The sequence below is a fragment of the Stegostoma tigrinum genome, chromosome 9, assembly GCF_030684315.1.
Source record: "Stegostoma tigrinum isolate sSteTig4 chromosome 9, sSteTig4.hap1, whole genome shotgun sequence".
NCBI lineage: Eukaryota > Metazoa > Chordata > Chondrichthyes > Orectolobiformes > Stegostomatidae > Stegostoma > Stegostoma tigrinum.
The window spans coordinates 30,353,133-30,376,687 of record NC_081362.1 but is presented as its reverse complement, the minus strand read 5'-3'; the positions used below and the strand labels follow the sequence as shown (position 1 = coordinate 30,376,687).

General features: G+C 45.7%; 2 protein-coding genes across 3 annotated transcripts in view; one reads left to right on the top strand and one right to left on the bottom strand.

Annotated features, from left to right (window-relative positions):
* The window catches only part of LOC125454999 (zinc finger protein 292-like), a 158,085-nt gene extending 152,782 nt beyond the window's left edge, over positions 1-5,303 (bottom strand). The window contains exon 1 of the mRNA XM_048536440.2: positions 5,157-5,303. Within this exon, the coding sequence (XP_048392397.1) occupies positions 5,157-5,285 (129 nt within the window). The 5' untranslated portion in view covers positions 5,286-5,303. The remainder of the gene's footprint in view (positions 1-5,156) is intronic.
* Positions 5,304-5,394: 91 nt separating this feature from the next.
* Positions 5,395-23,555, top strand: part of cga (glycoprotein hormones, alpha polypeptide) — a 65,483-nt gene continuing 47,322 nt past the window's right edge. The window contains exon 1 of one of the 2 annotated variants that reach the window (XM_059648820.1): positions 5,395-5,488. The gene's annotated coding sequence lies outside the window, so the exon portion shown is untranslated. The remainder of the gene's footprint in view (positions 5,489-23,555) is intronic. The other variant, XM_059648821.1, reaches the window with a different exon arrangement.

Genomic DNA, 23,555 nt, shown 5'->3' with positions numbered 1-23,555 from the left:
AGTTTTAAAATGGGATGCAAGAGGCAACATTTTCATACAGAGGGTGGTGCATGTATGGAATGAGCTGCCAGAGGGAGTGGGGGATGTTGCCTTTTAAATGATGTAATTGTCGCATTCTGTTAGACAAGAACTGGGTAACAGAAAATGGGAACGGATGCTGTCAGGGAAGAGCATGATTGAAGTGTGAAGATTGTTTAAGGAATGCATACTGTATGTGCTCAATATGTTTGTCTCCAGCAGGCAGGGGAGATGCAGTTGAGTGAGAGCACCTTGGTTCTCGAGAGGTTGAACAACTGGTTAAGAGGAAGAAGGTTACTTATGTTGGGTTTAGGAAACAAGGAACGGAAAAAGCTGTGGAGGGATACAAGTTAGCCAGGAAGGAGCTGAAGAAAGGGCTTAGGAGAGCTATAAGGGGGCATAAGAAAACCTTGGTAGATAGGATCAAGGAAAACCAAGACTTTTTACCCATATGAGGAACAACAGAATAACCAGAGAGAGGGTAGGGCCAATCAAGGATTGGAAAGGGAATTCGTGCACAGAGCCAAAAGGGTTAGGAGAGGTCCTTAATGAATACTTTTCTTTGGTATTCACAACCAAGAGGGGCCTAGCTGTAGAGGAGTACAGTGAGAAACAGGGTGGTAGGCTAGAGGTCGATGCTAGTAGGAAGATGAACTAGGAATTTTGAGGAACTTGAAGATAGGTATGTCTCCCAGGCCTGATGGGATTTATCCAAGGATTCTATGAGAAGCAAGGAAAGAGATCGCAGGGCTTTTGGCGATGGTCTTTTCATCCTAACTGTCCACAGGTATAGTGCCAGAAGATTAGAGAGTGGCAAACGTTATTCCCTCATTCAAAAAAAAACAGAATAGGGGTAACCCCGGAAAATACAGATCAGTTGTGGGCAAATTATTGGAAAGTGCACTGAGAGATTGGATTTATGATCACTTGAAAAGGCATTGTTTGGTTCATGATAGTCAGCATGGATTTGTGTGGGGTACATCATGCCTCACAAACTGCACTGAATTCTCTGAACAGGTGAATGAAGGTGGAGCAGTATATGTGGTATACACGGATTTAAGGCGTTTAACAAGGTTCCCCATGGTCGGCTCGTGCAGAAACATAAGGAGGCATGGGATAGGGTGAAAATTTGGCAGATTGGATTCAAAGGTGGTAGTGGACGGAAAATATTCAACATGGTGCTCAGTTACGAGTGGTGTACCACAAGGATCTGTCCTGAGACGACATCTATTTGTGATTTTTCTAAATAATTTGGATGAAGGAGTGGAAGGGTGAATTAGTAAGTTCACGAATGATATGAAGGTGGATCGCATTGTGGACAGTGCAGAGGGCTGTTCTAGGTTACAAAGGGGCATTGATAGGATGCAGAGCTGGGCTGAGAAGTGGCAGATGGAGTTTAACCCTGAAAAGTGTGAGGTGATTTGTTTTGGAAGGACAAACTTGAAAGCAGAATACAGGGTTAATGGAAAGATTCTTGGCAGTGTGGAAGAGAAGAGGGATCTTTGGGGTCATGTTCACAGTTCCCTGAAAGCTGCCACCCAGGTGGCTAGAGTTGTTAAGGCGGCATATGGTGTGTTATTTTTTCAGAGGGATTGAGTTCAAGAGCCGTGAAGTTATGCTCCAGCTATACAAAAGCCAGGTTCAGCCACATCTGGAGTATTGTGTCCAGTTCTGGTCACATCATTACAGGAAAGACGTGGAGGTGTTGGAAAAGGTACAGAGGAGATTTACCAGGATGTTGCCTGGAATGGAGGCAATGTCTTACCAGGAAAGCTTGGAAGTACTTGGGCTTTTCTCTTTAGAATGACAGAGGATGAGGTGAATTGATAGAGGTGTACAAAACGATCAGAGGTATAGTTCGAATGAACAGCCAGAGACTTTTTCCTAGGGTGGAGGTAGCTATTACAAGGGGGCATAGCTTTAAAGCGAGTAGAGGTAGGGATCAGGGAGACCTCACAGACAGAGTCTTTACTCAGAGTGGTAGGGGTGTGGAATGCATTGCCGGAGAAGGTAGTGGACTCTGTCTCATTAGGGCCATTTAAGCAGCAATTAGATAGGCATATGGATGATCATATAAAAAGGCAGGGATGGAAGTTGGATAGACCTTATAATTCAGGTAAAAAGTTCACACAACACTGTGGGCCAAAGGGCCTGTACCATGCTGCACTGTTCTGTCAGCCTATGATAGTTGGGAGAATGCAGTACCACCGCCAATCCAAGGGATGAGCAATTGGGAAACTGTGATTTGGCTATTTCACAATCAACATGATTTCAACTTCAATTCTTGCTAAAAGATTATAGAATGTCAGCCACACAATAATTGTATTTCTCTTTAATTAAAAGAGAATGATGATATCTTGTGTTCTTCTGCTACTTCTAGTGCAAAACAATAGAAAAGCAGAGGAAGGAAAAACAATGTAGGCCCAACAATCTCAGCAAACAACCCAATGTTTTGTGTAGAAGTAAAAATTACTCCTTCTTGGAGTATGAGCACAGGTCATGCCACAAAGTTAGGAACGATCGTAAGAAGCATTTCTTTGGCAATTTGCATAATATTAGGGGCAGACAGCTGGAGAAGTTTAGGGAGGGTCTTTGGGGCCTAGTCAGATGAAAATGCAGCTGCCAATAGTAGTATGTGGCAAAGTGTGGACAAGAAGGGTAGAGGATGCAATTGTGAGCAGTATGAACTTGAGCGCAGGGAGGCCGTGGGCACCAACTTATGATAGTGACTAGGGATAACAGCCACATTGATACATATGGTTTCTCGTGGAAGGAGAGCATTTTAGTGCTACCACTGTATATGGTATTCAACAATAATTGCAATATAGTCAACTCCTGCAAATTCCACCCCCACCCCAGGCCCAACTAAATCTTCAATTTAAAAAATTCTTATTTGCATACTCAAGTATATTACTGAAAAGTATCTATTACATTACACTGCATATTTGTTTTTAAAAGACATTCTGTCTAGCATGCAAAACATTCCCTTTCCAAAACCAGAGGAATGGCTAGAAGACAGATTTGCAGCCATTTTCTGACTTTGGAGCTTGAGGCATTGACCACACCTATTTGGTAAATGTGCATAATTTCGTAAAGCTGTGTGTGGATTTAGTGCATGGATCAGCAATGCTATTAAAGAAAAAAAACATTAGATCTGGTCCATTAACTATATTGAAAATTTCTAGTGAGAGGATGACTAATAAAGTCACAGGCAGACAAGTGCCCTGTGCATTTACACAACAGACAAGGACAGTCAGAGAATTGAACAGGCAAGCAGCTGTACGTGCATGCTCTTGACTGATCAGTATACATAGTCATATCACATGGATAAACAAATAGCTATGATATCCAACAGTAAAACTCCATGACAACCATTCCTTGTACTGTGTTAATCTTGTATAAAATAAAACATAGCTCAAAAAAGCAAATGAAAAGAACTCTTGCCAGTTATTTCTTTACAATAGCACATATGAAATGTTAACCTTTCCTATTACTGCTATGGCTTTAGAGTAAGAGGCTGATAAACAAAAGCAACTCATCATTGATTAAGAGACTGACATGGATGATTCTGGGCAGCAACATTAACCATATCAACTAAGACTGGGATGAGCAGCATCATATGCAATTGACTTTCTGCTTCCATTTCTTGAAAGTATCATTTCCCCAAATACATGTCACAATTTTCCTTCTGCAGTGAAGCTGCATCAATTGGTAGGTAAGCACCAATATCAGAATAGCAGCTGGAGGTTGGATTCAGGCAAAAAATTATACCAAACTTCAGGAGCATCATCATTTTGGGGGATCAAAATTCCATCCATTAGAAAGTAAGTCTCATTTATAGTTGCTAAAAATCTTTGCTTTTGAATAACCTTCCTTGACATTTCAGGGATTCTATCCTGTATTTTACATAACTTCAAAAACTACAAAGGAGGCAAAATAGGACATTATAATAAAAAGGCAACTTGCAATGTAGAATAAGTCACAATTATTTTCTAATCAACTTGTTTAGGGATGTTATAACACAGATGGAACAGGTGGGACTGCAGTCTAAGCCTCCTGGCTCAGGAGGTGTGCCTCAAATTGATACAGAACAGCATGATACTTCCTACACCTGCACTTAATACATTTGTGATGTACCTATAACTTCACATTAAAATAATTGGGCAAGTCATCCACAGACAGACAATACATAGCTGAGATGCACTCTTCAGATAACTTGATAAATAAAGTATACTTAAATAATACCACTAGCCATTTTAAACATCTTTGCATGAACTGTAGATGTTACACTTGCCAACGGATTCTTTACAACTCAATTAAGTTTACTTCCCCTTTTTATTCAAAATTTGTGGATTGCAGACATTTCTTAACAGAGTTTAAAATTAAATTCAGTCAGAATTTGGCAAACACAAGCAATACCAAGTGTAGTTTCTCCAATTAAACGTTACATCATTTAAACATGCACTATTCCACATGAAAACTTTCCATAAGATTGTTTCGCAATGTGGGAGAAATCAGCTTTTAAGTAATTATCTGAAAAAAGATGGAATACACCAAATAATGTACATTAATTTAGAATATAAAACATTCTTGAAAAGCAAAGTAGGAAGCGAAAACTTCAGGGCCCTACCATCAAAAAGCTAAATAAGATGCAACTCTCTAAAAATTTACTCTGACATTAATACGTTTAATTTAAAAATCACTCCACAAATAAGTGGGCTAAATCACATAAAGGAGAGCGTACGACGCTTTGGGAGAGTCACAATCAGCTGTACTGTCGGTGCGTTCCAGCCTGGCCCATCCCCCGTCTCTCATCCCGTCCCCTCCCCCTTGTATTTACACTCTGCCGCTTTCAGCCCTTTTTTAGTTTAAGACGTTGCGCAGCGAACATCTGCCACCACTGCAACGAAAACAGAAAGATCAAGACAGATTTTGGAGGAGTAGTAGTAGTAGTAGCCACAGTTACACAACTGCGGGAAGGCAGCGCGTATTCGACAAAAAAAACCACCGCAATTAACAAAGAATGACGATGCTGAGAGCCGTTAGCCGCCCCCTCACCATGCATATTTATACATCTGCATTAAGGAGGTTCCGCCAATTAAAGGCACAAAGACCCTCCCACCAACTCCACAGCTAACCTGACAGAAACGCTGGCAGTAATCCCCGGAAGACTGCACAGACACGCCAAGCTCCAACAGCTCATTGCCCAGTTCTCGTAAATTGTCCGTCAGGTTTTTAACATCCACACCAACCTCCCTATCCGCCATCTTTCTACTGCGCTCGCGCCCGTCACACGCCACGCTGTGACGTACGCTGACGCCGCGCTGCCGATTGGTCAATTTCCATGGAGCTCCTTGCGACGGGGTGTTGGGGGCGGAGAATTGCTAAAATGGCGATACCACGTGAGCGGGCGTCTGCGTTGCTGTGAGATTGAAGCTCTTTCGAAGCCTGGAAAAGAAAATGACCGTAGGTAAGTAGTATGTTGCTGGTATCTGATGTATTGAAACAACACTTGCTTTCACTTACATTTCAGAGGTGAATTTAAGTTTAAGTTTAGAAATGAATTTGAGGTGCGCTGGATTATACTTGACAAACTTAAGTTTCACACCAAAACAGCGATATCTCAAATCTGTAGAACTTCTCATTGTACTTACGTATCTTCCTACCAAAAAAACAATCAGTGAAGCAATTTACAAAAGCAATGGGCCAATCCTGGCTAGGCAATTCTTGATAATAAAATGTGAGGCTGGATGAACACAGCAGGCCAAGCAGCATCTCAGGAGCACAAAAGCTGACGTTTCGGGCCTAGACCCTTCATCCAGCCTCACATTTTATTATCTTGGAATCTCCAGCATCTGTAGTTCCCATTATCTCTAGGCAATTCTTGACCTGTCTGCCCAAAAACCTATGGATGGACAGCATGTTTGCTTCAGTGGTTAGTATGGCTGCCTCACAGCACCAGGGACCCGGGTTCAATTCCACCCTCGGCAATTGATATGGTAAAATTCGTATACCAGAGCTGTTTGTGGTGTTCTGAACACTTGGAATCGTCAAGGTACAGTAGTTGCCATAGAATGGCACTTCACCATTGTTAGAAAGTGAGGATGGTAGTAGCTATCCATTCTAAATTCTTGTGAAAAGGCCTGAGAATTTGTGTGAGAGTACGAGACTATCAGCATTATGTACCTCCACAGGAATATAGCCCAGATCACGTGTGGTCATTCTTCATTTATTGGGTAGCCAACATAGGTCACGAAGCCTACTTGGCCTTTGTTGGTCTGTGAAAGGCGTTTGACTGCATCAACCAAATAGGTTTTTGGAAAATCCCCCAGAGACTTGAATGCCCAGCAAAATCTGTTACTATCCTGCCACTCCTGCGTGATAGTATTCAAGTAATCATCATTTGAAACTAATTAGACACTAACCCCCTTTTCCATGCAATTGAGAGTCAAAAAAAGGCTGTGTGACTAGATCATATCACTTCAGTATCTACCTTAGGATGGTAGTAGAATATGCCTGTGACAACTTCCAGAATGTTTGTGGCTGAGCTTCAACTTGATGTGAACCTTTAACAGGCTGACAGGCAAGAGCCAGGTGTCATCTAACATGTCTGCCACTTATAATATGCTGACTACTGTGCAAGTTGACCCCAGATGCAGCTTTCACACTATCCTTAACTTCTCCAACTCCTCTTGTAAACATTCATCAATACTAGCAAGGCCAAAAGCAGCCTACAGCCCGCCCCAGAGAAACACTTACACTTCCGTCTGTTATTATTGGTGAATACTGTAGAAGTCATTTGAACACTTCCCATGTCTTGTACCTATGTTTCTTAAAGCTCACCAACAAAAATGAGATTCAGCACAGAATTAGCTGTGCCTGCATACTGTTTGAAAATTTTGCAAATGGTTGCTTGACAACAAGGATCTCCAAAAGAGGACAAGAGGATTTCATTTATAATGAGTGTCAGGTCACCTACCATAGACAGTTCCTGGTGCTGGAGAATTTCCACAAGCAGTGCCTCCACAGGATACTCAAAGTCATGTGGGGTGGCAAAGTGGTTCGATGGTTAAACCATAACCTGGTGTTGTGTGTCTTCTGACTTTGATCACCTCGCGGAGCCAGGGACCTGCGTTCAGTTCCACCCTGGTGCATTTGTCTGTGTGGAGTGTGCACATTCTCCCTGTGTCTGCATAGGTCTTCTCCAGGTGATCCAACTTCCTCTCTCAGTCCAAAAATATGCAGGTTAGGTATATTGGCGATACTAAATTACCCATGGTGTCCCAGGATGTGCAGGCTAGGTGGATAAACCAAGGGAAATGCAGGGTTACAGAAATAGGGTAGGGGGTTAGATCTGGGTGGGATTTTGTTTAGGTCAGTGGGCCAAATGGCCTGCTTCCACCATACAGGAATTCTACAATTCTAAAACAGGCCAGCATCCTCACCAAAGCTTATTCTTCCAGCATCACAACCACAAACATGCAAAATAAGCTCCACGACTCTAGGTACTGCAGCTGCATGCCAAACGTTTGAAAATGCTAATCAGAAGGAGGACAGAAAACGACCTCAGGCATTCCAAAAGTCACATTAAAAGGCGGATAACTGACATCAGTGCTTGAGAGGTGCTTGCTGCAAACCATGTTATGTGATGGTACCTTATCCAACAAGCCATAAACTACTCAGAAACTGCATAAACCCAGCTCTGGGGAAGAGCCAAAACAGCAGCAGCTGAGGGACAGTAGGGCAAAATCCTGGCTAGGCAATTCTTGACCTGTCTGCCCAAAAACCTATGGATGGACAGCATGTTTGCTTCAGTGGTTAGTATGGCTGCCTCACAGCACCAGGGACCCGGGTTCAATTCCACCCTCGGCAACTGTCTGTGTGAAGTTTGCACGTTCTCCCCACATCTGCATGGGTTTCCTCCAGGTGCTGTGTTTTCCTCCCACAGTCCAAAGATGTGCAGGCTAGGTGGATTAACCATTCTAAATCACCCATCGTGTTCAGGGATGCGTAGATTCAGTGGGTTATAGGGGACTGGGTTTGGTTGGGATGCTCTTGAGGGTTGGTGTGGACTTGGTGGGCAAAGGGCCTGTTTCCACACTGTCGGGATTCGAATGATGATGGCAGAAGTGGAGCAGTGGAAGTACCAAAATTCTGGGTTGATTTTTGAGATTTTCAAGAACAATATCGAGTAGAATCAACTGGAAAACATAACATGAAACCATAGAACAATTATAGTAGAGAAGGGCTTGACATGTATATGGCTGCTTTTTAGGTGCTTTGTCTGCAGTTGCTTATCCAATATCACTTTGAAAGCATCATTTGCATCTGTCTCAGATATACTAGACCTCATAAAAAATAGGTAGAAATAGCCTTAGCCTTGCTTTCTGTTTCCAATTATCAACTACTTTTGTAGTCCTGAATCAGGAGCCTTACCTAACACAGTCACTACCTTTGATCCAGGAGGCAGAGGTTGTAATCCCACCTGCTCCAGAGGTATGTAATAACATCCCTGAACATGTTGATCAGAAAATATCAACGGTTCCTGATTAGTCCCACCTTTCCCCTGATTAGCATTTTACTATTCATATGCTTTTGAACTGTTTTGTATTCCCCTTTGTACCAGTCTTCACTCGTTCTCACTTTGCTTCTGATTTCCTATTTCACTAAGTCTCTGAATTTTATATGTGATGTCTAGCTCTCACCTGTATTATTGAACTGATATCTGTCATTTGCACCTTTTTTCTGCTTCATCTTACTAATTCTTTGCTCTCTTCCTTGCAGTGTAACCAACAGTTTTTCTTGCAAATTTTGATTCCAATTTATCTTGGTTGGATGTGTTGTCACCACACTGAAATTTGATATTTTCCATGCACAACATAATTCTTAAGATTCCGTTATAACTGTACCTGAAAACATTACTGACTGATACTTGATCTAGTTGACTCACCGGTGTTCTCTCGAATCAGATTCAAAAGCACTTCCTTCCTCATAGACACAGAAACATATTGATAAGAAATTACTGGGTTTAATACAAAGCCGCAAATTAATTTCCAATCTGAAGGTAAATATCAACCAAATGATGATTATACTATATTTTAATTCAATATTGGATTTGATTCGGGTGGAGAAAGTAAATTTGCACACCAAGGTCTGGCACTGTAAAGTGGGCTGAACTGTTAATCAATGAACCTACAAATAAAAAGTGGCAAATATTTAAAGAATCATGTGATCCAATACAAAACTAGTAAACATAAACTTCAGAGACATCACATGCAAAGTTAAGTAACCATTGTTCTCCAAATGAAGACATGACAACGAGCTCAAAAGATAGGATAATGCAACACATGGCTCTCTGTCTACCCTGTACGTGTGCTTTGTTTCCTCCTCTTCCCCCGCCGCGCCCCCCCCCCCCCCCCCCCCCCCCAGCCGTGCTTGCAAATTCTTTATAATAAAATGTGAGGCTGGATGAACACAGCAGGCCAAGCAGCATCACAGGAGCACAAAAGCTGACGTTTCGGGCCTAGACCCTTCATCAGAGAGGGGGATGGGGTGAGGGTTCTGGAATAAATAGGGAGAGAGGGGGAGGCAGACCGAAGATGGAGAGAAAAGAAGATAGGTGGAGAGAGTATAGGTGGGGAGGTAGGGAGGGGATAGGTCAGTCCAGGGAAGACGGACAGGTCAAGGAGGTGGGATGAGGTTAGTAGGTAGATGGGGGTGCGGCTTGGGGTGGGAGGAAGGGATGGGTGAGAGGAAGAACCGGTTGGGGAGGCAGAGACAGGTTGGACTGGTTTTGGGATGCAGTGGGTGGAGGGGAAGAGCTGGGCTGGTTGTGTGGTACAGTGGGGGGAGGGGACGAACTGGGCTGGTTTAGGGATGCGGTGGGGAAGGGGAGATTTTGAAACTGGTGAAGTCCACATTGATACCATTAGGCTGCAGGGTTCCCAGGTGGAATATGAGTTGATGTTCCTGCAACCTTCGGGTGGCATCATTGTGGCACTGTAGGAGGCCCATGATGGACATGTCATCTAAAGAATGGGAGGGGGAGTGGAAATGGTTTGCGACTGGGAGGTGCAGTTGTTTGTTGCGAACTGAGCGGAGGTGTTCTGCAAAGCGGTCCCCAAGCCTCCGACTTCACCAGCTTCAAAATCTCCCCTTCCCCTACCGCATCCCTAAACCAGCCCAGTTCGTCCCCACCCCCCACTGCACCACACAACCAGCCCAGCTCTTCCCCTCCACCCACTGCATCCCAAAACCAGTCCAACCTGTCTCTGCCTCCCCAACCTGTTCTTCCTCTCACCCATCCCTTCCTCCCACCCCAAGCCGCACCCCCATCTACCTACTAACCTCATCCCACCTCCTTGACCTGTCCGTCTTCCCTGGACTGACCTATATCCTCCCTACCTCTCCACCTATCTTCTTTTCTCTCCATCTTCGGTCCGCCTCCCCCTCTCCCTATTTATTCCAGAACCCTCACCCCATCCCCCTCTCTGATGAAGGGTCTAGGCCCGAAACGTCAGCTTTTGTGCTCCTGAGATGCTGCTTGGCCTGCTGTGTTCATCCAGCCTCACATTTTATTATCTTGGATTCTCCAGCATCTGCAGTTCCCACTATCTCTTGCAAATTCTTTGTCTCCTTCCCCCGCGCACATGCAGACATACACCTGTCTCTTTCTTGCTCTGACACACAAACACACACCGTGTCTCTTGGTCTGTCTCACTCCCGTGAGTGCGCACTCTCCCTACCCTGCCCACACGTGTGCTGTCCCTCCCGTGCCCACACATACACATGCACTCTCCCTCACACGCACACAAACATGAACACACACTGTCCCACCCCTCCCGTGCACACAAGCACACGTTCGAACTCTCCCACACGCACGTGCACAGTCTTCCTCCGCGCACACTTTCCGTCGTCACCGTCCCCCCGGCGCATGCTCTCCATAGTCACCACTGCCCTCCGCGTGCACACTCCTTCCCAAACGTGCACACTCTCACTCATGCCCTCTCGCACTCCCTGCACCATCTGCCCACGTTTCCTGGTGATCACTCAAGGCTCTTCTGCCTTTATAGCCCTTACTTTGTGTTTCCAGCTCAATAATTGTGCTGTTCATGATGTTCTTAGCATCATAGATGCTCCATCGTGAGTCCACCTGCAGCTCCACCCATTCTGTGCTGCAAATCGGGAATTGCAGCTGAGCATACTTTCTTGAAATATGGTCATCGTGTACACTGGAAGTATCCCTGATTTCTCACAAATTCTTGGTAGTGCATAGCATAGGTGATATTGCTCTGCCTTCCTTTGCAACTCCAGCAGGCTTACTGTGGCTAACACTAGAGGTTCATCAGCAATCTTAATTCAGCATTGGTCTGATCCCCAATAGTTCTCCCACTGCCAGGGACATCAGCTGACACTGCCTCCTTCAGATTGTTCTGTAGAGTGAACAGCAGCATGTACCCCTAGGAGATAGGAAGGATTGCAAATGCTAGAAGTTATAGTCGATAAAATGTGGAGCCAGAGGAGCACTGCCTGTCGTGATGAAGTTTCAGACCAGAGCCATCGACTTTTCTGCTCCTCTGATGCAGCATGTACTGCCATGTACCCTTGGTCTGGTTAACTGGCTAAATGGTTCAGATGGAGATCGATATTTGGTGCAGTTATACCAGTGATTGCAGAATCAGTTTTTAATAGTATTCGCTCTAGGCTCCAACCCTTAAATTTGTGCGTGACTTCAAGTGGGCTGAAAAGCTATACTGGGAAATCTTTGCAGATAAAGGGTACAACCTCTGTTCGGCTGCCTTATGAAAGGCTGCTGGCTCAGTTACCAGTGATTGTAACAGAAGCCTCAGGTGCAAGACTAATGTGGCAAAATTGATTGTGAGAGATTCACCTAGATTGGCTCAAAATTTTTCAATTAGAAAATGGCTGCCTGAATGAAGTTCTAATTAAATACACAGATGTTTTCTAGCAAAGTCGAGGGACTATGGGAGGGCCCGCAGCAACTTTGCATGTTGACTAGGAAGCAATTTCATGATTCTGCAAACCCCTTGCAGTGCCATTTGCCTCCAGGGGCAAAGATAGAAACAGAACTCAGGACACTAGAATGTGGAGGAATCATCAGACCAGTCCACTTCACAGAATGTTGAATTTTGAAGCCCAATGTTCATTTTTGTGGTGATTTTAAACAAAATGTAATTTTTTTTTAACAGTTGGATAAATACCCAATCCTTCGGATAGCGGGTTTGTGTACACAGCTGGCAGGAAGATTGTCCTTCATGAAGTTTGACATGACCATCTTACTTGCAATTGCATTTACTCTAGGATTCTCAAAAGTATGTTACAATTAACACCCATGAGGGCTTGCACTAATGTGACTGCCATTCAGCACATTGTCAGCCAGTTCCATTTTTAAGCAGCAGTCGAAAACATTTTGCAAGATCTATCTCAGGTCGCCATTTACCAAGATGACATCCTGATAAACAGAGAAAACTAATAAGGAACACTTCGAGAACTTGGATATAGTCCTAAAATGTTTTTCCAGGGCAGGCAGAAGCCTAAGAAGGGAAAAATGTGTTTTTCTGGCCCCCTTAGTGACCTACTTGGGCTACAGGGTCGACTACACCAGGTTATGCCTGTTGAAGGGCAAAGTGATAATGATCAAATGTGCCTCGGCCTGCACGTTTGTCCAGGAACTTAGGTCATTTCTGGGTCTGGCAAATTATTACAGCAAGTTCATACACAACCTGCCATCAATCCTGGCACCATTACATTAACAGCTAATAAAGGATTGGCTTTGGAAATGGTCTCATGGACAGAACCTAGCTTTCAATCAAGTCAAGAAACAATTCTTTATCAATCTGTGAGAGATAATGGGAACTGCAGATGCTGGAGATTCCAAGATAATAAAATGTGAGGCTGGATGAACACAGCAGGCCAAGCAGCATCTCAGGAGCACAAAAGCTGACGTTTCGGGCCTAGACCCTTCATCAGAGAGGGGGATGGGGGGAGGGAACTGGAATAAATAGGGAGAGAGGGGGAGGCGGACCGAAGATGGAGAGCAAAGAAGATAGGTGGAGAGGGTGTAGGTGGGGAGGTAGGGAGGGGATAGGTCAGTCCAGGGAAGACGGACAGGTCAAGGAGGTGGGATGAGGTTAGTAGGTAGCTGGGGGTGCGGCTGGGGGTGGGAGGAAGGGATGGGTGAGAGGAAGAACCGGTTAGGGAGGCAGAGACAGGTTGGACTGGTTTTGGGATGCAGTGGGTGGGGGGGAAGAGCTGGGCTGGTTGTGTGGTGCAGTGGGGGGAGGGGATGAACTGGGCTGGTTTAAGGATGCAGTGGGGGAAGGGGAGATTTTGAAACTGGTGAAGTCCACATTGATACCATATGGCTGCAGGGTTCCCAGGCGGAATATGAGTTGCTGTTCCTGCAACCTTCGGGTGGCATCATTGTGGCAGTGCAGGAGGCCCATGATGGACATGTCATCAAGAGAATGGGAGGGGGAGTGGAAATGGTTTGCGACTGGGAGGTGCAGTTGTTTGTTGCGAACTGAGCGGAGGTGTTCTGCAAAGCGGTCCCCAAGCCTCCGCTTGGTTTCCCCAATGTAGAGAAAGCCGCACCGGGTACAGTGGATGCAGTATACCACATTGGCAGATGTGCAGGTGAACCTCTGCTTAATGTGGAATGTCATCTTGGGGCCTGGGATGGGGGTGAGGGAGGAGGTGTGGGGACAAGTGTAGCATTTCCTGCGGTTGCAGGGGAAGGTGCCGGGTGTGGTGGGGTTGGAGGGCAGTGTGGAGCGAACAAGGGAGTCACGGAGAGAGTGGTCTCTCCGGAAAGCAGACAGGGGTGGGGATGGAAAAATGTCTTGGGTGGTGGGGTCGGATTGTAAATGGCGGAAGTGTCGGAGGATAATGCGTTGTATCCGGAGGTTGGTAGGGTGGTGTGTGAGAACGAGGGGGATCCTCTTGGGGCGGTTGTGGCGGGGGCGGGGTGTGAGGGATGTGTCGCGGGAAATGCGGGAGACGCGGTCAAGGGCGTTCTCAATCACCGTGGGGGGGAAGTTGCGGTCCTTAAAGAACTTGGACATCTGGGATGTGCGGGAGTGGAATGTCTTATCGTGGGAGTGCGGGAGTGGAATGTCTTTATCTCTTTATCAATCTGTAATATGTTGGTACACTGTGTTCCCAAGAAAGACCTGGTATTGATGTGTGGTGCTTGCCTACATGGCATTGGGGTGGTATTAGATCATAGGGAGCCCACTGGAGAGGAACTCCCAATAGCTTATCCATCCAGGATTTTGGCTAATATAGAGGATAAATATGCTGAAATAAACAAAGAAAGATTGGCATTCATATTTGGTGTCAGAAAGTTCCACCAACACTGTAATGGATGAAAATTTTGTGATTATCATGCACCACAAACCACTACTTGGCCTGCTTAAAAGAAGATAAGGCAGTGCCAATAGCTTCGGGCCACATTCAGCAGTGGGCTCTAATACCAAGTGCTTAGAATTACAAATTAGAACACAGACAGGAGGCCAAGTGGCAGATGTGGATGCATTGAGCTTCCTCCATTTGAATAATGGATGTACCACTGGTGGTGCCCCGAATGGAAGAGTCTGTAATGATGTTAAATTTTCTTGACACTCTCCCAGTCACAGCTGACAATTTCAGACTTATGAGGCAGAAAGATCCAGTTGTTTCCAAAATGAAATAATTTGTATTAATGGGGGAAGCCAAAGGGCTGTCACAACTAGAATTAAAACCCTTTTGGACCTGGAGACACCAACTCAAAGTAGAGGATAGCATACTGTTATGGGGTGAGAGCAAAGGTCATTGTCAAATACTGGCTAAACTCTACTGGGGCCATCCAGGGGTGTTCAAAGTGAAGATGTTGATGGCCAGGTTTGGACACAGACATAGCAGCGTTGGTGGGATGGTGCCCAGAATATCAACAAGGACAAAAATTACTGCTCTCTGTGGGAATGACAGGGTGAACCTTAGACTTGGTTGCATGTTGACTATGCTGATCCTTTCATGGGTTCTGTGTTTTAGTCATTGTAGAAACAAAGAGAAATTGTAATGAGGTCAGCCAGCTGGACTCCGAATACGAATTCCCTGATTGAGGCTGTTAATCAGGTCTGATCAGGCGAATCTGGCTGACACATAAAAAGACTGTGTGTCAGAGGTACTACCAGTCTGGTGCCTGATTCTGTATGATGGGCACACACTGTTCTGGTGTAAATAAAGGGTGGTGTAGTGACTGGATACCAGCCTCTCTCGAGTTATTTCAGTAGACAGAAAATAAAACACCTAGATGAAGGGAAAACGGGAGCTTGGCAGAGATAATGGGAACTGCAGATGCTGGAGAATCCGAGATAACAAAGTGTGGAGCTGGATGAACGTAGCAGGCCAAGCAGCATCTTAGGAGCACAAAAGTTGACGTTTCGGGCCTAGACCCTTCAACAGAAAAGCTTTTCTGCTGAAGGGTCTAGACCTGAAACATCAGCTTTTGTGCTCCTCAGCAGCTTGGCAGTGTTTGTCCACAAGATCTTTTAAGGTGGTTAATGCTGAAGGCTTCTTCTTGGCTTTCCCTTTCTGACACCTCCAACAGGTCTGCAAGAGGCACAGGTGGCTGGTTCACTTATAAAAGGTTTCTGCCTTATCAATGAAAAGTAACAGCTTACTACAACTGATGAAGGAAATATAAGCTGGTTTTTTGCAGGTTTTGGCTATAGAGAAAAGAGGGTCATCTGCGGTAGTGGAGATCTGATCACTTCTCTATTCATAGTTCCAGTTTCAAGTTGTTCAGTTACCTTTGTAATCATGACTGGTCACTATTCCATAGACTAATCAATTCCTTGTTGCTAACCAGAGCTCCATCTGAATACTAAGATAATAAAATGTGAGGCTGGATGAACACAGCAGGCCAAGCAGCATCTCAGGAGCACAAAAGCTGACGTTTCGGGCCTAGACCCTTCATCAGAGAGGGGGATGGGGGGAGGGAACTGGAATAAATAGGGAGAGAGGGGGAGGCGGACCGAAGATGGAGAGCAAAGAAGATAGGTGGAGAGGGTGTAGGTGGGGAGGTAGGGAGGGGATAGGTCAGTCCAGGGAAGACGGACAGGTCAAGGAGGTGGGATGAGGTTAGTAGGTAGCTGGGGGTGCGGCTGGGGGTGGGAGGAAGGGATGGGTGAGAGGAAGAACCGGTTAGGGAGGCAGAGACAGGTTGGACTGGTTTTGGGATGCAGTGGGTGGGGGGGAAGAGCTGGGCTGGTTGTGTGGTGCAGTGGGGGGAGGGGATGAACTGGGCTGGTTTAGGGATGCAGTGGGGGAAGGGGAGATTTTGAAACTGGTGAAGTCCACATTGATACCATATGGCTGCAGGGTTCCCAGGCGGAATATGAGTTGAAGGGTCTAGGCCCGAAACGTCAGCTTTTGTGCTCCTGAGATGCTGCTTGGCCTGCTGTGTTCATCCAGCCTCACATTTTATTATCTTGGAATCTCCAGCATCTGCAGTTCCCATTATCTCCATCTGAATACTGATTCTTTCCACTTTAGTTTATCTGCACCCTAATCCTCAATTATTGCTTGTTCAAGCAGTTGATTAACCAATTAGAGACAAAAAAACTGCAGATGCTGGAATCCAAGGTAGAACAACAGACGGCTGGAAGAATTCAGCAAACTACGCAGCAGCTGGAGGAAAAGAAAAATCAGTGTTTTGAATATTACCCATCTTGAGGACTGGACGTGGAGGTAGGGGCAGCTGCAGATAAAGGGGGTTTGGCAGGGGTAGCGGAATGCTAGTGATAGGTGGACATTAGGAGTAGGTATGACCTGGTTGATTGATGGGAGGGATGAATCCAGTTGGTAGCTGGAAGGGAGGGTCAGTAGGTGAAATGGAAGGGAGCTGGGGATAGATGGAAAGATTTTTTTAAATTAGAGAACTCAGTGTTGAATCCTGTGGGCTGCAGGGTGCCCAGGTGGAAGATAAGGTATTGCTCCACAAGTTGGCATTCTGAATCGCTGCAACACTGGAGGAGGCCAAGGACGGAAATGTCGGAGTAGGCCTCAAGGCCTACAGGTATATTTTAAAGCCTCAAAATTTGGACCTAGCTTCGATGCCTCCAGAAACAACTCTGTCCAAATTTCCGCTCAACCCTTTCTGCAATGTACCAACACCTCCAGTTCCTCTTGTCATTCCCTCCCCCAGCTCAAGGCCTCCCTTTCCCAAACTTGCCTCATCTATATTCAATATAGAATCCACACGCACAAAAGATGACTTTGCTGCATATCATACATTAAAAATTGTAAGTTTGCAAGACTCTCCCCTACTCAACTCCTGGTCAAAGAATCAATTCACCACTCAAAATCTGCGCCCTGTTTCTGGCCACCTCCAGGCCTCCCATGCTGCTGCCATCGTTACACATGCACACCTCATCCACTACTGGTCCCCTCCAGTCTGACACCACTTCTGGTTTGGATGCCACTTCCAGTTTGGTATCCGAACCTCTGCAACCATTGACCAGGGCCTTCAACCTTCATCTGTGCTCTGGATTTTGCTGACAAAAGGACTGGGATGTGCCTCGACTTCCCAACAACTTCCTCCTCCACCTGCTGTCCAATCAACGTATGGCCTCCTATCCCCAGAGTCACTCCTGGATACCACTACCCACCTGCAGCCAGCCAGCACACTTCTCCCATCTCATCTTTTGAACCCCACAATACACCTTACCACTCCACCTCTCCTCCAACTTCTTTGCCTCATCTCTCCCACACCCATCCCCCCATTCAATCTTCCATCCCACTCCCCAGCCCACTGCCCTCCCACTCTCTCCCAACCACAACTGCCCCAACACTCATCTGTCACATGCTATCACCCTTCACCCCTCTCCTCCTTCAGTCTCGTCGAGACCCCTGTCCCCCAAAACCCCCACCCACTGCACATTGTCACATATTCACAATCCCCTCGACCTCGAACTATGAGTCCTCAGCAAAGGCTCATGTGTGTGTCCCTTCGGCCCCATGTCAACTGGTTCCGTGCCTGCCATGACATGGAACCCTTTTGCAGCCTCTGCCTTCATGCCTCCTCCTTTGATAAAGACTCCTAACCATCCTCTGGGGACGACTCTTGCCTCCCACCTTCCTCCTCCTCTTGTACAACCCCTGCCAGCCTCTTAGCCACCGTGGACATCTTCGTTGCTAACTGCCAACGCAACATCAACCACCTCGATTTCTCACTCCCCTCACCCTCTCTAACCTGTCTGCACCAATACCTGTTTCACTATCAAACCTGCTGACATAGGCAGGTCGGTTGTAGTCTGAAGGACAGCACTTCATGTTGCAGAGGCCTAATGACAACTCTCCAACACCATGTCCTACCATCCCCTAGACCACAGCCCCACCATGGTGCATCAAGCCACCATCTCCCACACTGGTCATGACCTCATTGCTTGCAGTGGCCTCCTTTCTACCGCCTCCAGCCTCATAGTCCCCTGGCCCTACATTGCCCGGTTCTACCTGCTCCCCAAGATCCACAAGCCCAACTAGCTCGGCTGACTCAGTCTTTCCATGCTCCTGCTCCACCAAATTCATCTCTTCCTACCCCCAGTCCATTCTGTCCCCTTGGTCCACGCACTCCCCACATATCTGGGTCACAAACAACGTCCTCCAACTCTGCAAACTTCCAGGACCCAGACCCTCTACACTTCATCTTTACTACGGATGTGCAATCTATACACATTCATATCCTACCAGGACGGCCTACAGACCCTCAACCTTTTCCTCTCCAACAGACCCATCCAGTAACCCCCCCCCCCCAACCAATACCCTCTTCCGCCTTGCCAAATTCGTCCTCATGCTCAATAACATTTCTTTCAATTCTTCACACTTTCTCCAAATCCAGAACATTTCCACGGACACTCGCGTGGGCCTCAGCTACACGTAGCTCTTTGTCAGTTATATCAAACAGTCTCTGTTTCAGTATGTAATTCTGTACTGTTCCCCAACTTTTCCACCAATACATCGATGTTTGTGATGGTGCTGCATGCTCCATTCTGCACTCTGGTTGAACTGGAGCAGTTCATCCACTTCGCTACCACCTTCTGCCCCAACCTTAAGTTCACCTGGAGCATCTCTGATACCTCTCTCTCCTTCCTGGACCTCTCTGTTTCTATCTCAGGTGACCACCTGGAAACTGTTATCTATTTCAAGCCCCACGACTCCCACAGGTACCTAGATTACACCTCTCACCCACCTTCCTGCAAGAATCCCATCCCCTATTCCCAATTCCTTTGTCTCTGCCACATCTGCTCCCGAGCAGAGACATTCCACTCCTGGACATCTCAGATGTCCCCATTTTTCAAGGACCGCAACTTCCCCTCAACAGCGATTGTAAACACCCTCGACCATATCGCTCGCATTTCCCACAACTCATCTCTCACACCTCCTCCCCGCAATAACAACAAAACAGAAACCCCTCATCCCAAAACCAGCCCAGCTTGTCCCCACCTCCTTGACCTCTCCGTGTTTCCTCCCACCTATCTGCCTCTCTCACCTCAACCCCCACCTTAAGTGCCAGCCCCACCTCCTACCCACCAGGCTCATCCCTGCCTCCCTGACCTGTCCGTCTTCCCTTGACTGACCAACCCCCATCTTAACTTCCCACCTGCACTCGCCTCTTTGACCTGTCCGTCTCCTCTCCATCTATCTGCTCCTTTATCCTCCTTCCATCCGCCTCCCCCTCTCTCTATTTATTTCAGAATCCCCTTCTCCCCCCCCCCCCCCCCCCCCCGCCATTTCTGAAGCAGGGTCCAGACCTGAAACGTTGGCTTTCCTGCTCCTCTGATGCTGCTTGACCTGCGGTGTTCATCCAGCTCTACACCTTGTTATCTCCAGTAAATGAGCTGGATGTGTGTCCCTGAGCACCAGGTGTCCTCACAGCAGCATTATAATGATTGTTGCTGTTGTAGCCAAAGTTAAGTATTTAATGGCAGAAGTGTCCTGCACTTAAATCAGAAATATGCTATGAGGGTTCTTAAAGGCTGGCATTTATCATATGTCAATGTCTGTGGACAAAGTATGTGGCCAGTGCTCGTGGAGTGTGTCCTGAAATATTGATGTTCAGTTTCAAACATGGAGGTCGTGTGGAGCATGCGTGAACTAAATCTGCCAGATACCTGGTCTGCTTTCTATGTTGGATTTTCCCAATGTCTAGGTTGTTACGAGTTTGGTAAGATCAGGACCTGAATATTAATGATGGGAGTTGGGCCATAAACAATTAGCTTTACAAGTGTTAATTCTTGTCGATTAGCAACTCGTCACTATCTGCTGAGAATCTCATCATGCTACATATGCAAATCATAAAAGGTGGATTCAGATGATCCCTGTGTTGAGATTGACCTTGATGTACTATTCGCACAATGCAAACACGTATCTCACCAGAACTTACGTCACTCACATCTCTCAAACCCTTATAAGATTTAACCCATTAAATGTCAGCTCAGTCTCAGGAAACCACAACTTCAGAATGTGTTTATTGTGGCAATGTCTCAATACCAGCTTGAAGGTGTTCTCACTCAACTGCTTTGCTAATTTTGCCACACCATTTGCAGTGGTGCATATTCTGTGTGGTCCAGCGATCTCCAAGGAATTCTTCTTCAAAGACATGATTGCTCAGTCTTTCCTTCCCTGGTCTTAGCCCTCTCCCTGGTGTTGAATCTTTCCTTGTTCTGCTTGACACAATAGTAAGTTATTAACATGTCAAGAGAGACCTTATTCGCTTGTTTCCATGCACACAATGCCAATACTTTCTACATTTATTGGTACCCTAGCTTACCTTTCAAAATTGTCATACATTCTGGCCCCTTTCGCCGTGTGTATTAATGAGTACATGATCCTGTTGATTGCCCTGATGAGAGGTCTTTTGATGCAGTCCCACATTGCCAGTTACCCTGATTCATCCCAATGAGGCATTGGACCATGAACCTTAGGTGGATCCCAACTATGCTCAGCTCACCTGCTTTCTCTTTTCAGGCCAGTTTGGTCAAGTAGGATCATCTCCTATTGCCAGCCCAGATTAAGTGCACCTGCCATTTTTAATTCCTCGCTCTGGAGGACAACCTGTAGGGGGAAATTGTTGAATCATGGGCCACTCTGTATTTGTAAAAAGATAGCTTTATGAAGAATAAAAATCCAAATTAGATAACCATGCCGGTGAAGCAGGACTACCTCTAGCGTTTCCAAGAAAGTAAATAAAGAAATGAAAGTGGGAGTGATGGGGATCTAAGAACATAAATTGACAGAAGAAATCATGGCCAATTGCTTGAGTTGGGTGGACATTCCAAGAGGGATGGAAGCTGGAGGTTGAATAAATATTCTCCAGATGGCTCTGCAGATAATCAATTCTCTCAATTGACCTAAGTTACTGCTGCCTGAGTCGATACTCAGAAGTAAGCTGTTTATAGCTCACTCCAACCTGGAACTGATTGTTGGGGTGGAATTGTAATTGCTTATGGGAAGCCATCTGTCACACACACAATGTGACAAATGAATTGTGGCTCCCAACACGTGAGTGGAAATGACAACCACTTTGATCCAGTTATCGGGACGTGAGCCCTTCTCATCAAATTCCACCCATTGACTGTGTTGAAGACTGAAGTAAACAGTTTGAGTACCAAAGGAATTAAATTGAAGTGGGGATAGTATGAGAATCTGAAGTTGGAGTAGAAGATCAGTCATGACCTTATTGAATGGTGAATCAATCAGTCTTGAAAGACCAAATGATTTGTTCACATTTTTCTATAGCATAGAAACAGAGAAAAAAGGGGAAGGGGCAGGCCATTCAGCCCTTTCAGCCTGCACCACTATTAATCATGCAATCTCAGTATATCATTCCCACCCTACCCCCCCCCCATACCCTTAATCTGTTTAACGGCAAGGGACACGTCCAGCTCCCTTTTGAATATATCTAATATATTGGTCCCAACAGCTTCCTATGGTAGACAATTCCACAAGTTCACAACCTCTGAAGAAATTCTTCCTTATCTCAGCCCTGAAAGCTCACCCCTTATTCTTAGACTGTGACCCCTTGTTCTGGACTTCCCCAACATCGGGAACATTTCCATCACTCCAGTTCCATCAATTTTTTTTTATATGTTTCTCATTCTTTTAAATTCCAGTGCATACAAGCCCAGTCGACCTAGTCTTCCCTCAGATGTCAATCCTGCCATCCTAGGAATCAGCCTGGTGAAATTCACTGCACACCCTCAATGGCACAAATGTCCTTCCTCAGACTAGGAGATCAAGACCACACACAATACTCAAGGTGTGGCTTCACCAAGACGCAGCAAGACAACCTTACTCCAATACTCAAATCCTCTCACTATGAAGGAGAGCATGCTATTACCTTGCCTCACTGCCTGCTGTACCTGCATAGCAAATTTCAGTGACTGTTGCACCATGACGCCCAGCTCTTATTGCACCTTACCTTTTCCTAAACTGCCACCGTTCCGATAATAATCTGCCTTCCTGTTTTTGTGACCAAAATGGATAGCCTCACATTTATTCACTTTATGTTGTATTTGCCCACTCAGTCAGTCTGGCCAAGTCACCCTGTATCCTCCCCGCAGCACACACTGCCACTCAGCTTAATGTCATCTGCAAATTTGGACATATAACATTCAATTCCTTCATCCAAATCATTAACGCATATTGTTAACACCTAAGATCCCAGCATTGAACCATGCAGCACCCCACTCATCACTGCCTGCCACTCTGAAAAGGATCCATTTATTCCAGTTCCCTGCTTCCTATCTGCCAACATAGTCTGTATCCATGTCAGTACATTACTTCTGAAACCATGAGCTTCAATTTTGCTGACAAATTTCTTTTGTGGAATTTCGTCAAAAGCCTTTGAAAATCCAGACACACAACCTTTACTGATTCACCATTACCTATGCTACTGGTCAGATCCTCAAAAAGCTCCAGATTTGTCAAGTATGACTTGGACTGATTCTGTCACCCCTTCCAAATGATCAGTTATTTCATCCTTTAATGATTGACTCCAGCATTTTCCCCACTACCGATGTCAGGCTAACTGGCCTATAATTCCCCATTTTCTGTCCCCCTTTCTCAAAGAGTAGAGTTACATTAACTACCTTCCACTCCATTGGAACGCTTCTGGAGTCCACAGAATGTTGGAAAATGGTTATCAATGCATCTGCTATTTCTGGGGCCACTTCCTTAAGTACTCTGGGATGCAGAGTGTGAGATATTGCATTATGATTCTTTTTACTAACTCACTCACAAGCGCTCTATGTTTACTATACCGCATTTCCATTCACTCATTCATTAAACTGCATCTTTGCAATACAAAATAAACTAAATTGAACATCCCTCCATTGTAAGAAATTTACTACTTAGAGTTGTGACCTAGACCTTGAATACGATCATGAACCTCTTATGAGTTGGCCATTTTTCAAATCTTTGAGCATTCCAACTCGGCCGAAATAGCCCACAGCAAGAAATTGCCAATGGCGTGA